The 15,558-nt window shown below is 38.6% G+C and overlaps 1 protein-coding gene across 9 annotated transcripts in view; it reads left to right on the top strand.

Moving 5' to 3' along the window:
• The window catches only part of drongo (Arf GTPase activating protein drongo), a 94,228-nt gene that overhangs the window by 33,195 nt on the left and 45,475 nt on the right, over window positions 1–15,558 (top strand). For all 9 annotated transcript variants that reach the window (XM_072301374.1, XM_072301363.1, XM_072301350.1 and 6 more), the window contains exons 3-4: window positions 7,499–7,599; window positions 14,552–14,726. In XM_072301374.1, the coding sequence (XP_072157475.1) occupies window positions 7,499–7,599; window positions 14,552–14,726 (276 nt within the window). The remainder of the gene's footprint in view (window positions 1–7,498; window positions 7,600–14,551; window positions 14,727–15,558) is intronic.

Raw genomic sequence — 15,558 nt, 5'->3', positions numbered from 1 at the left:
TTACAGCGCCCGCATAAATCCGACGGCGAAAACTTGCATTACAAACTCGGGTTTCGAGCCTCGCATAAACGTAGCTATTGCCTATTACGTTCATGCAAGCTGACAAAATAGCACGTTGTGGCAACGTTACCACAACGTTGCCCGAATACGTAAACGGCGAAATTGCAACGTGTTGGCAACGTTGCCACAACGTAATTTTGCCGGGCGGGTAGGTGTGGGTAAAAGGCCGCACGGGGAAAAAAGCCACACCCGACTTTTTTGTCGAAAATTGTTTAGGTCGGCACCGGGACCGTGTCAGTTATGTTGGTAGTGGTGGTGATGGTGTGTTGACGAAGTTTCGGACCGAACGGACGCGTTCCCTCGAAAATATGAGGATAGTTAATTTTTCGTGGAAAAAATCGATTTTTCCAGTTTCATTTTGGTCAATTTCAAGTTCTATAGTTGATAGAAAAATTCGGACGAGCTGCAGTTCGAACAATGATAAGGATGGTTTGAATATCCTGCAGTCACTTTTGGGCTAATGGCCTTGGCTTTGAATTTTGAGGTTATGGTTACCTACGTCATCAAATGGGGCAAAAAGCCGCATGCGGCCTTCACTAAAATAGCACTAATACTTAATATATCAACTAATACTACCAATACTAAATCTTTTACTACATATTTTACTAAATATTATTAATAATTACCAAAGATCCTAAAATGTAGGGTAGGTGGAGGCAAAAGGTCACAGCCCAAAGGTCAGGTTGCGGCCGTCTGTCAGCCGCCGTATCGCGTACACTTTCCAGAATTTTGAATGCATTTCCGAAATTTTTACGAATTTTTCCAGAAGTGCGGCCTTTTGCCCCATCCATGGGGCAAAAGGTGCAAAAGGCCGCACTTCCGACATTTAAAAAAAAAAATTGTTACAATTTTGGAAATGCTTTTAAAATTCTGGAAAGTGTGTCATTTTGTGCCCAAGGGTCTGTTGTTGATATTTTACCACATTTCCGAAATTTTCATGTAATACGGCGGCCGACAGACGGCCGCAACGGAAAAGTGCGGCCTTTTACCCCCATCTACCCTATACTGACACAATCCTAGGCAGGAGGCCCATCTTGTGCTGTGTATAGTACTGCAATAAACGGGCTTCCCTGAAAGTCGTCTTCAATGAAGTGAATCAGTAACCAAGTGGACCCAGTTCTTCGTATTAGTCTCCGTATGGACGTGGGATGAAATGTATAAGTCATTTTACATATACTTTGTACGTTTTAAACCTTAGAAAGAGAAGCCTGTAAACTGCAGCAAGTACAGCCATTTTTACACGGCATTAGCGTGTGACCGCGAAATCAAAAAAATTCAAATAAAAATCAAACGTAAAATAATTAAACGGAATTGGAGTGCGTTTTTGTCATATTATCACGCCGGAATTAAATTTTTACGCTATTTATAGGATGAATTTTTCAGCGGCAAAACATTTCGGTCCGGATACTAGAGGTCTTTAAGGAAGGATGAAAGGTGCAACGGCAAACAATTTTCGGTCCAGGCACTAGAGCTCTTTAAGGAGGGATGAAGGGTGCCCATTGTTTCTACCCTGAGAACGAACAGGTTACGGGCCTCTCTTCGCTGCACAATAGAGGGTGTCTAGCGAGCGGTCCGGTCATCGCGGCCGAGACTGATGCGTTGCCATTTACGGATTTTAATGCCGAATAAAAAGTCTCAGGTTTCATGAAATGGACAGTCCATTATGGACTCTAGTAATTCCTATCCTCTTTGTTTACATCGAATGGCCAGGTCCCCGTGTCTCAAAAACAATCGATTATGTATCGAAAAGGTGACCCGGCGTGACACAGGAGTCTCGGAATTCGGGACCTGTAAAATGATTTAAAGTGACGGCAGCTCTCCCATTTACATTACGACTCTATGTACTCTATGGAAATAACGAGATGCACTTACATATGAAAATAATTTATGTTTAGTGTGGGTAATATCTGAATGAGTGAACACTCGGTTAAAACGATATTCATATTTATTATAAAATAAAAAGGGAATGAACACGACACGGTAACACCGGTATCACGACATGATGATCGGCTGACGCCATGACGATTGTGGTCACCTGACCCTCTGAGGGCAGTGTTGCCAACCTGTGCTGGGTAACCAACCCAGGCTATCCAACACCTCCCCGTTTTCAAATCTATTTTTTCTCCTTACACTTTACTCCCTTTTGCAAACCCAAACGAAGAAATTGAAGGAGTAGAGTCCAAGTCAAAAATATTCCAGAGGTGTATGATTTTCATCAGTGAAATTTAAAATTATACATGAAGAATAGTTTTTTAAAAGATTTAACAGTTACTATTGAGGAATTAGAACTTGTACACTGACAGAAAACTGACACAGTATTTATTCGATTAATTTGCATTTATGAAACCAATCAATTTATGACATTTGAACTCAGAATTTGGTTGAAGTTATAATGCTTATGAGTTTACAAAGATTTGAACGATTTGCAGTTCTGAAATCGACAAACATTACTGAAATTAACTGTATTTAGTCATAGGCTGTAGTTAACATGTATTAGCCAGGACATTAAACAACTTTCCAATTGATTTGCAATTCCGAAATCAAGAGAGATATGAGAGATTTGAAGCATTTTTGTTCAGAATCCCGTTGAAGTAATTAAATCGCAGTTATGTAGAGAAATTGAAATTAGACAACTATCAAATGATTTGCAATTCCGAAATCAAGAGACATACAGGGTGCGGCAAAAGTCCCGGGACGGCTGTTTATTTTTTAAACGGCTACGCGTAGAAAAATAAATTTTTGGGGATGTTCTTGGGTCAAAGTAAGCTACTTTTTGGCACTCCCCAAAATTTGTTTGGGGACCCCCCCCCCAGGGGAGGGCGGGGGGCAACTTTTTCTTTTCAAATGGCAACCCCCCCTTTGTGATACCTCATTCGAAAGATAATAAAAAAAGAAAATTTTTGGCGCAAACCGCAGGTCAAAATGTTCATTTTTGACAAAATGGCGGCCGGTCCAAGTTCAAAATGGCGGAAATTTGGCATCTCCGTTGTTTATTGACGGATTGGTGTGAAACTCGGAATCCTATGGTTTTTCGAGATGAGAAAAACGATTCTGGCGTTGGTTTTCCAGAAAAGTCAGTCCTTTTCAAAATGGCAGCCTCGAGCGGGAAGTGGATATCTAGGTTGCATATCGTTGGATTTGCATGAAACTTGGTATCTGGGGGTATTTCGGCACGAGAAGAACGAATCTTTCATTGGATATCTGAAATTTTGACAAATTCCTAAATGGCAGCGGAAAAATGGCGGGAAATCAGTTTTACGGCTGTTTACCGATGGATTTGCATGAAATTCGATATCCTGACGGTTTTTGGCTCGTTAAAAAGGAATCTTTCATTAGATTCTTGAAATATCAAATAATGTCATGCTAATCCATCGGTAAAGAGCCGTAAAACTGATTTCCCGCAATTTTTCCGCCGCCATTTAGGAATTTGTCAAAATTTCAGATATCCAATGAAAGATTCGTTCTTCTTGTGCCGAAATACCCCCAGATACCAAGTTTCATGCAAATCCAACGATATGCAACCTAAATATCCACTTCCCGCTCGAGGCTGCCATTTTGACCGCCGCCATTTTGAAAAGGACTGACTTTTCTGGAAAACCAATGCCAGAATCGTTTTTCTCATCTCGAAAAACCATAGGATTCCGAGTTTCACACCAATCCGTCAATAAACAACGGAGATGCCAAATTTCCGCCATTTTGAACTTGGACCGGCCGCCATTTTGTCAAAAATGAACATTTTGACCTGCGGTTTGCGCCAAAAATTTTCTTTTTTTATTATCTTTCGAATGAGGTATCACAAAGGGGGGGTTGCCATTTAAAAAGAAAAAGTTGCCCCCCGCCCTCCCCTGGGGGGGGGTCCCCAAACAAATTTTGGGGAGTGCCAAAAAGTAGCTTACTTTGACCCAAGAACATCCCCAAAAATTTATTTTTCTACGTGTAGCCGTTTAAAAAATAAACAGCCGTCCCGGGACTTTTGCCGCACCCTGTATAAGAGATTTGAAGCATTTGTGTTCAGAATCCCATTGAAGTAATTAAATCGCAGTTATGTAGAGAAATTGAAATTAGACAACTATCAAATGATTTGCAATTCCAAAATCAAGAGACATATAAGAGATTTGAAGCATTTGTGTTCAGAATCCCATTGAAGTAATTTAATCGCAGTTATGTCGAGAAATTGAAATTAGACAACTATCAAATGATTTGCAATTCCGAAATCAAGAGACATTTAAGAGATTTGAAGCATTTGTGTTCAGAATCCCATTGAAATTATTAAATCGCAGTTATGTGGATTTAATTGTTAAGTATAACATGACTTAATTAGATTGAGTAAACTAATTGTTAGTCACTTATAAATATGAAGTTACTTAGAATGATGAAGAGCACTTAAGATTAACATGAAATTTCTTTGAAATTTATTGCAGAATGAATCAGAGATACTACAGTTTACTTTGACGAGTGATTAGCTTTTTCCGGTTTTATCTCTAAAAGATGGAATTAGGGAAAGATCTCGTTGTACGACTTTATTTAGATTTTTGGTTCTGACTAGAGCATGCACATGATTCCTGGTGATAAAACCTAAATCTACGCAGGACTTTAGACCTAGAAGAGGAGTAGTGCCGGTGTTAACAACGGTGAAGTACAGTTTATGAATTTGATTTTGATTAGGAATTTTGCAATCTAGCACCACATACCCACATGAATCAATCTGAGCACCTCCGTAGCCTAGAACAACTGAACGATTGGGTAAAATCACATTTGTTGAATTTTTGATCAGGTCGAAAATTTGACGTGGTAAAACATTAACTTCTCCTCCCGAATCTAACTTACAGCTGACCGTGTTATTGTTAATGATTAAATTTTCCACCCAGCCCTTATCTGTGGATTTGGAAATATTTGACACATTATGAATTTTGACAGACTGCTTAACTGACTCATCAAAATTAGATTGATTAAGCTGATGATCGATAATTGAATGATCCTCAAGCTGACTGGATTTAGACTGATTAGTAAAATGCTCCAATTTATAAGTTGGTTGGACGGAGATTTCTGAAATGTAAACATAATCACTAGCATGAATATCTGAAGTTTCAGTCGGATTAGAGATACTGTTTGGAGAACATGAGCACTGACAATGGACATTGACTAGATCAGCCGCTTTGGAATTAGCTGTAGAAGGTGCAATTTTATCATTGGAATTAGGTAACACAGAATTATTCCGAGATCTACACATAGAGGAAAAAATGATTAAGACGCTTACAGTAATTACATTGCTTCTTGAATGCTGGACATTGGTTGATAGGATGGCTAGTCCCACAATTTTGGCAGTTGATTGGCTGTTTAGTTGTAGTTCCAGTATCTGAGCTGCAGCTTGGCTGTTGATTTCGGCTGTAATATGGTTTGCTGACCCAGTTGACCTCAGTTGTGGATGATGTCCCTTGATCGTTGATTTCCTTTGCCCGCAGTTTCCCAGACTCGACTGACTTGCATAGCTTGACCGTCCTATCGAAGTCGTATTCCTCTCCGAGCATGCGTTGGCGAAGTTCATAATTAGAGATGCCAATGATGATGCGATCACGGATGAGCGATGTTTTCAGCTCACCAAAGTTACAATTGTCAGCTAGCTTCTTGAGTGAGAGAAGGAACGTTTCAAAATCCTCACCGTCTTTCTGCGATCTTGTGAAAAACTGGTATCTAGAAAATACCACATTTGTCCTGGGCTTGACATACTCATCGATAGCTTTGACTAGAAGATCGACAGTTTTAGACTGGTTACTAGTGATAGCAAGGGAGTTGATAAGTTCCTCTACTTTGGATCCGATGAGGTTAAGGAAAATGGCCTTCTGAACCTCTTCGGATTTCTCGGTGCTTTCGGCGCCAAGAGCGTAGTTTCTCCAACGTCTTTTGAACTTTTCCCAATTCTCTTTAATATTATCATCGATTTCTAGTGGTTCTGGCTTTGTAAGAAATTCCATTGTACCGTCCGAACAATGATTACCTTGCAATTAGTGAAGGTTGATAACGACACAGATTATCATGAACTTAGAAGAAATTGACCCATGTGCAATTGAGAAATTAAAATTCGAACTTAATCGATACACTAAAATTGAACATTTTTAGCGAAATTACATGTCTGGCACTTGAATTCACTTAAATACCGAGCGCGAGGCCATGGTTGAATTTAGGCCTTTTGTGCCGGTTCACGACGCGCACCTCCGTATTTTTTGCTGCGCTTCGTTGATCACCCGTTTACATCCTCGTCGCCATGTTTGGTGTGGGTAATATCTGAATAAGTGAGCACTCGGTTAAAACGATATTCATATTTATTATAAAATAAAAAGGGAATGAACACGACACGGTAACACTGGTATCACGACATGATGATCGGCTGACGCCATGACGATTGTGGTCACCTGACCCTCTGAGGGCAGTGTTGCCAACCTGTGCTGGATAACCAACCCAGGCTATCCAACAATTTAGCTTCAAGTCATTCCAAGGGTTGCTGTTACAAAAATTTTAAACAATAAAAAAGGTGGGTGTTTGCCAAACTCGGTTCTTGTGATACCATTCTCCCAAATGGCGCTTGGGATACGAAAGTACATCAACTTTAATCAATTTATTCATGTTTCTACATTTTTGTTCTAAAGAGAATTAATACTTTCGTATGTAAATGCGTCTCGTTCTTTCGAAAATACCATGACTCAATTTCGGTAAAAATTGCGCTTGAAACACTTTGGACGGAAGGGAACGATATCCAGACACAGATTTTAAACAGTTGGTTCTGAATTTCATGTAAGTCCTTATTCAGCATCAATCCCACAAGAAACCATGGTAACCGACCATCCTCATGCTAACCTAATTGTTGCTCCTAGCGTGTGACGAATTTCACTGTTGGCGCAACATTCACTCTATTTATAGTTTTTATATCGATGGTTTTGCTCTATGAAAGTGGTGGCTCACGGTCAAGGTTAGGGTATCCTTAGTCTGACGGACTAGCGTCTTAGAACTCTTAATTTACTTACAGGTTAATTTATACATTCATATGCAAAACGATAGACAAAGAAGGTAAAGGGAAAATGGAGCAATCCTGTTGGTTGAAACGGGTGGTTGCGATGGACTAAGGGGGAAAATAATGGACTAACAATAGGTTCTCTTGTGGGTTGCTGTTAGTCATTCTATCACTTACCTCCTTTGTTCTTTGTAACCACCTGCTTCCGCCAAAAGGATTGTTCCATTTGCTGTTTCTCTCCTACCCATTTCATTAATCAGGCCGCTATACCAAGAAAATACGCTGCTTAAACACTCCAATGATACCAAACTGCGAACAACATTTTTGAATTAGAAAAAAGTCATGAATATTATTCCTTGACATTTTCAGACACTTTAGATAAGATAATGTATAAGTAAATATATAAATATATATATAATTTTTTTTTTCCAGTACTGTAGGAAAGTTTGGCTTGGTCTTCATAGCACAGATCAACCTACCAAGGATGAATTGCAAATAAAGGATTTCATGATCTCAAAATATGAAAAAAAAAGGTAACCGTCATATAACCTCAATTTAACGATTCAAGGGGTGCAGAAAATTCTTTACCCTCACATTTTTTTAGGCTGTCTACACATTGCTGGTCATTTAGAACTGAGCTTTCCACTATTTCATTTGCATGAAAGAGCAAGTAAAACAGTTTCCTTCACTACAAGCAATGGGCTCAGGAGTCTCCTTCTCAAAAAATAAAGCATCCAATAGTTTTCAACACAAAAAGTACCTAGCGCATTTATACCAATTACGGAAAAAATATTCTGAATTTTAAAAAAGCAAAATTCTAAATGCCCTCTGCCCTCATATCTTTTCACCTTTTCAGGTGTCTTCACATTTCTCTCGCCATAGGCCTCTCATTAACTAATCGAGCTTTTTCTGCACCTCTGACTGGATTTCACAACCTTGAGAGAATCCCAGAAGAGAAAGTACATATTTAGCCTACCAGACGGTTTCACTGTTTATTTTTCCTGCCTTTCATTTGAAAATAGCTAATTGATAGTACTTTTTAGGGAAATGATCACACTATGCCTTTTAAGATTTTAAAAATCCGGCCCTACTTTTGAATAACCAAGACATCAAGTGAAATTCAGATATCAAGTTCTTACACTATAAGTAAATCCTGAATGTATGAATTTCGCCCGAAGTTCAAGTGTCGCCTGATTTCTTCAGTCGTTTAGCGGAGAGTTATGCAAAGTTTCTTCTGAATCCCCTCTGACTGTCGTCCCGACACGTTTAGACCTGACCACGGTCTAAGCCCAACCAAACCAAGCCTGCCCTGACAGTAACACTCAAAACACTCACTATTTCTTATCCCGAAAGCGAAACTACCTTGCTCCTGATGGCTCTTTTCGAAAGTCTCTTCCCTGATTGTGGCAGATTCGTTTTTCTGATATTATGTCCATGATCAATGGCTTCACTTTCGATGACTTGCAAGGAGCCCTTATATCATTCATATAAATTAGAGTGATTAGAGCAGGACATTGCATCGTACTTGTTCTCACGGGGATACCCTATAAAGCTTTCGATAGGAATGGGAAAAGATGCAAACTTTAGGCTTTGTCTCCACGGGTCGTTTTCATGAGATTTGTCCCAGGTACAAGTCTCTCTTGCGAAGTTGGGAAAAATATTCGCTAACTCAACATTAACCAAAGTACCAATCATGGTCCTTGTACTCCTTTTAGAGATCTAAGTTAAACTGAGATAGGTAGAAGGAAAAAGTAAAAGCAAAGAGGGTTACGCAAAACGGCCAAAAAGTGACCCCGCGGGGATTGTACGAAACTTTGTGGGATGATTGTACAGGTCGTTTTTAGCCTACATCTGGCTGCATTTAGGCGAAAACCGCAGGGAAACAGCGTTGCCATTTTTAAAAGTTGTAACCTTCAAACATCCATAACTTTCGCAAAAATGCAGTCACAGAGCTCGTATTTATACAGAAAAATGCAAAAAATTTCGCTCTATCTACCCATGCAGAAGAAAATTTTATTTGAGTCCACTGTTGCCACGTTTTGGCCATTTTTTTAATTTTCATAATGAATAAAAATCACGTTATCGCCTAAAAGTGTGTTTGCAGTTAGTGAGGATTGAATAAAAACCTGTCGGAATTATTTTTCGTTCGATTCCGCATCCACTGATATGTTATGCGTTTCTGTATAGGCTTAGAGAATCTGAGTTACAGTGATTTAAAAATTCGGCAACACGCCCGACGCCCGATTTTGACGCTCGTTTAGGCGACTCCGTGTTGAAGCAAAACGCCTAGAAAAAACAGAATTCGAAGAGCCAGTTCATGTTTTACGCTTTTTTGAAACTTTCACGTCATTTTTAGAAATTCAAGTAGCGGCGGTGTTGTCGGTTTTCGATGAAAACCACCGCTGCGATCACAATTATTGAAAGTAGTACTCATTAAATCACATCTAGCTACATAGTTTACCCTAAACTGACCATTTGCGACATGAATTCGCGTAGGTACGGGGTTGCCAGTTTTCAAGGAAACCGCCGCCGCAATTACAAAAAAATGGATCACTCATTTCATCACGTTCAGCCTTATTCTGCAGTTGGACACCAAGGCCGTCAGAGAGGATCGGCCTAAAGAGATAGAAGAAACCATCGATTCGAAAAATCGACAATTCCAACTTCAGAATAAGGCTGAACGTGATGAAATGAGTCATCCATTTTTTTGTGATTGCGGCGGCGGTTTCCTTGAAAACTGGCAACCCCGTACCTACGCGAATTCCGACGAAAATTAGGCAACGTTGTTAACATCATGTCGCAAATGGTCAGTTTAGGGTAAACTAAGTAGCTAGATGTGATTTAATGAGTACTACTTTCAATAATTGTGATCGCAGCGGTGGTTTTCATCGAAAACCGACAACACCGCCGCTACTTGAATTTCTAAAAATGACGTGAAAGTTTCAAAAAAGCGTAAAACATGAACTGGCTCTTCGAATTTTGTTTTTTCTAGGCGTTTTGCTTCAACACGGAGTCGCCTAAACGAGCGTCAAAATCGGGCGTCGGGCGTGTTGCCGAATTTTTAAATCGCTGTAACTCAGATTCTCTAAGCCTCTCAGAAACGCATAACATATCAGTGGATGCGGAATCGAACGAACAATAATTCCGACAGGTTTTTATTCAATCCCCACCAACTGCAAACACACTTTAAGGCGCATTTTCGCCTAACTGCAGCCAGATGTAGGCCTAAAAAGACCTGTGCAATCATCCCACAAAGTTTCGTACAATCCCCGCGGGGTCACTTTTTGGCCGTTTTGCATAACCCTCTTTTTTCATTTATTTATTATTATACAACTAGCAGTTCAATCCGTGCTCTGCACGGACAGTGTCATCTACAGTTCCCATCCATGTTTATAAGGTAAAATGTATATTCTTCCTACAAAAAGGAGCAATAGCCCTAGCCAAGGACATAGATATATTATGAAGATCCGACTGAAAATAAGACAACAAATGAAAAATATTAATTCATAATAATTTTTCTAAATTTATTATTGATATTACAAAAAATTACATAACCGAGTAGATAATACGTGTGTAACATTTGCAAAATCATGTATCCAATTGTATTCATTACTGTAAATGCCTAAATTTGAAATTTTATATTAATAAGCCTCCTTTCTTTGTTAAATTGCCAAAAATCATTCTAAACTTTTTAATCTGATTAAAACTCAATCCATGTTTCTCAAGTATATAAAGAGGGTATAATTCGTTTTATTCTTGGGTTATTTTTAGTCATGACAGCCTTAAGTGCTATCTTTGCATGCTGTCGTGTTTCAATTTTCTATTAACAACAAACATTTGCAGGTTAGAAATCGGCAGAAGATGGCCGCATTTCACTTGAAAGCGCTGTTTTAATTGCTAGCATTTTATCTTAACAACCGTGGAAGAAGGGCAGCGTTTTCCTTACGGTGCCTTCAAAAAATTAGAGTGCGTTCTATTTATTTCCATTTTTTTGTTCGCGTATTTGCAATGCAATCAAATGTTTAATTCACTGTTGAAACTTAGTCTTTTTAAGCCAAAAAACAGCTTCAGGGAAGCCATTTAGCCGCGCCCTCTCAAATTAAGGACGCCATTTGTGCAAACATATAATTAGAAACGATAAAATGACCAACAGTTCATGTAAAAAAGCTCTCGCCCTGAGTAAAAGCTCCTGCTGGCTTTGGGGAAAAAAACATTGCCAGTGTTATACGGTATGGTCCTCTCCACGTAGATGAAAACACCTGCAACTTTCAGCGTGGGATTTCAACTTTGTGGAAAAAACCTTCTTCAAGGATCTGTTTTTCTCTTAACACAGAGTTTTTGATGAAAACGTAGTTCTCATTTGGCAAAATTTACGTGTGAAACGGAAATTAGGGAAGGGAAACATAAAGCAAGAGTTGGATGGATAAATAATTCTTACCTCAATTATATCGTATAATTCTTATCAAAAGATGTACAATTTATGACAACCGAGGAGTCTTGCAAATTTAAGAAAAAAAAGAAGAAAAATACAACAACGATTGATTTCGATTTTAACTGGAGATTTACATAAAACTTTACTTTTGATGTCAATATTAAAACTGTATTCATTTAAATGGTTGATTTTTCGAATAGCCATCAAGATAAAATTTTTGTTACTGTTGTTTGAAGGTTAAAACTAAGACATAGAGTGGTAAAAGCACTCAGCTGTTTCTCATTACATGATAAATGCAGAAATGCAACTGATAGAATTATAATGGGCCTGTTGCAATTTTTTGCTAGGGCAGAATGAAGAGTTGTTTCCTATAGATAATGCCTCAAAAATCACGATGAGCGCATCGGCAAAGTCTGAAATGCACTCATAAATTCACAATCTGCGTAAGAAATTTGCGTTATTTTGAGCTTCCCGCTTCAAAAACGATACTACTGCGCAGGTGAACATTTTCTTAGAGGAGTCGCTCCATCGTCGGCAATATTCATCATGGCCGACGCTTGCGCAGTTCCTCGCGTAATTCGAGGAGAGTTCAAGGTCAATTAAGGCGGGCGAGGAAAATATGAACGTAAACACGCCGATTGTTATCTGGTTTAATCCTGTTTAGGTGTTATCTCGTCCCATCACACGTGTTTTGGCGGACTGGCGTCGGCCATGATGAGTATTGCCGCCAATGGAACGACTCCTCTAACAAAATATTCACCTGTGCCGTAGTATCGTTTTCGAAGCGAGAAGCTCAAAAAACCGCAAATTTCTTACGCAGATTGTGAAGTTATGGGTGCATTTCAGACTATGCCGATACGCTCATCGTGATTTTTGAGGCATTATCTGTAAGAAACAACTCTTAGTTTTGCTCTAGCAAAAGTTTGCAACAGGCCCATTAATCGTTGAAATAAGAGAGGAGAATTGTACGGAAACAAAATTATTTTATTAAAATTAAAAAGGATAACAGGGGGATACATAATTTTTCAAATTTCCTCTGATTCAACTGTGAGCCTGTTCCTCTCCCCAATTTTCCCATTTTTTGACGATAAAATCCCGAAATCACGACTGGGATAAAATTGAAGTATCCAGTGTCACCCACCGAACCGGAGAGGACCTGTACACAAATTTAACTATATCGAAATATACCCATATAGATATCGAAGTATATGTATATTGACATATATTTATATATCGATACGTATCGATGCATATCTAAAATTGCCTAGTCCCCGACGTAAATAGCCTAGATGCTGAACGTCGTTAAATAAAATTAACTAACTAACTATATCGATACATATCGATCTATATCCATATCGATTCATATCGATAAATACATCTTTATCGATATACATCCAAACATATATCCTAACCAACTATATCCACATTGATTAACATCGATACATATCGATACATTCTGTATGCCGTTATCGATTCCAGGCAGGTCTTTTGTCTTCCTCTTTTCTAGTTATTAAATGAATCAGTTTATCAGAGCATGCCTGTGTTGTTTGTGTTTGATGTGTTTTTTGTATTTGATGTGTTATATGTGATTTATATCGTTTTGCATCAATACGTATCGATTATCGATACAGGTATATTTCAATATCGATGTAGATAAATAGATACGTATCGATGCAAAACGATATATATCACATAAAACACATCAAACAATAAAAACATCAAACACAAACAAACACATCGAACACAAACAACACATCGAACACAAAGAACACATCAAATACAACAAACAAAAAAACCACAACAAACACAATAAACAAATCAAACACGAAAAACACATGAAACACAAACAACACATCAAATACAAAAAACACACCAGACACAAAAAACAAACAATCACAACAAGCACATCAAACACAAAAAACAAAAACAACACATCAAACAAAAACAACACATCAAAAACAAAAACAACACATCAAACAGAAAAACACATCAATCAAACACATCGAACACAAAAAACACATCAAACACAAAGAACACATCAAATACAACTAACAAAAAAACACAACAAACACAATAAACAAATCAAACACGAAAAACACATCTAACACAAAAAACACATCGAACACAAAAAACACATCAAACACATAAACAAAAACATCAAACACAAACAAACACATCAAACACAGAAAACACATCAAACACAACAAATCACATCAAACACGCAAACACATCAAACACAACAAACACATCAAACGCATCAAACACACAAAATACATCAAACTGCGATACACATGGATTATTACTTGTATCGATAACCACTTGTACAGCGATGCTGCGGCGGCGGTTGCTTAGCAACTGTGAGCCCGGTCCTCTCCCCAATTTTCCCATATTTTGACGATAAAATCCCAAAATCACGACCGGGAAAAAATTGAAGTAGTCAGTGTCACCCACCGAACCGGAGAGGACCTGCACACAAATTTTAAGGAAGAGCGGACAATCGGTACGACCCCCATTTCGTGAAAACCGTATATATAAGAAGAAATACGGGCAAAGAACCCAAGATAAGTAAGACAATTAAACAATCCAACATGGTAACAATTTGATGTACTATACATTACAATATTACAAGAATCTATCAGAATGTTTACAAAGAATACAGCTGCTATCACAAATTGTGATATTTAGTTGTTTACTCAATTTTACTTGTCTGTTTTATTTAAATAATTTGTCAAGTTCTCAATTGTTTTCAATTTTTATCTAAATGCTAGTAAAATACTCGGTTTTTACTAATGTATCTCTTCATGCAATCTTGTCGCAGGAATGTCAGAGTCCCGTCCTGTGGAAACGACAACTGCAAAAAATCCCCAAAGTGTCATTCCCGAGATTCGCCTCTGGGACAGTTTCCATGAAAATGTCCTGTAGAGAGGAGGCTTTGCAAGACTTAGGTACTAATTTCATACTTCTTGATATTCAGTCATCAATGTCTTGATAGTTGTTGAAAGTCTTGATTGTTTTCATGACAATGGTTTCTTTTGTGGATTCTTTGTATTTAGGTATTATGTGGACCCATCTGTAGCTCTATCCATCAGTGGCTTTGATGTTAAATCAAATGGAAGTAGCTCTAGGTATCCACCACCCAGAACTGTTTCAAGTTCTCCAGTAATTTCAGGAACTATTACAGCTCCTTTGACTACACCTTCTAATACTCTCCAGCTAAGAACAACTAAGGTATGTTCTTCTATGTATTACAATTATTCAAAACCACCTACCTGACATTCGTTGAGTTTTAACCACAATGAAACTAGGATTAGGGTTACTCCTAAAAGAACCAGAAGTTTTTGAAGTCCTACCCCAAAGGTATTTTCCCATTTCTAAGGGCTCATATAAAATATCCACCTGAGTAATTCAGCCCCCTAGACGAAGACTGAAATAAAATAAATGAATGTAACTTCCATGCAATGCCGGTCATTCTATACTTATCCTCTTCAAACTAATGCTAGCAGTAAGTTGTGCTCAGCTGTTTGACAAAATTCTACTAAATCTCTTCGGAGGGGTGATGATCTCTTTATTATTACATTTAAATCATATGTAAGAGATGCAAAGGAGGAAAACAGGAAATTACTCCTCCAGAAAAATTCTGCCAAGAAAGATACCCAACCGAGGGAGTCAACCTCAGCGGTGCAGTGGTCAAGGCAGTTTGCTGCCAATACAGAGGTCCTGGGCCCAATCCTCGGAGGTGACTGATATTTGAGGACACTCAAATGTCAGTCATCTAGACTTGGTGATGAATATGCCACTCAATTACACTGATCCTTCGAGGTAACATGGTGTGGGAGGGCCATAGTCACCCAGTGAGTAATCCGGCTGCATTGTTCGACTGAGATGTGAAAAAATCGTTTATCACTCGTGGTGTGCGCGCCTGCCAGTGTTACCCATCAGTGGAAATTGAAATAACACAGTCCAACTCGGTAGAGGCATGGCCGTGCTTCGAAAATCCACGGAGCCTTGTCAAAATGTAATAAGTATCATGAGATAAGTTAAAAGGAGCACGGTTCAACTT

The sequence above is a fragment of the Bemisia tabaci genome, chromosome 1 (genome assembly GCF_918797505.1).
Source record: "Bemisia tabaci chromosome 1, PGI_BMITA_v3".
In the NCBI taxonomy this organism is placed as follows: domain Eukaryota; kingdom Metazoa; phylum Arthropoda; class Insecta; order Hemiptera; family Aleyrodidae; genus Bemisia; species Bemisia tabaci.
This window is presented reverse-complemented; position numbering and strand designations above follow the sequence as displayed.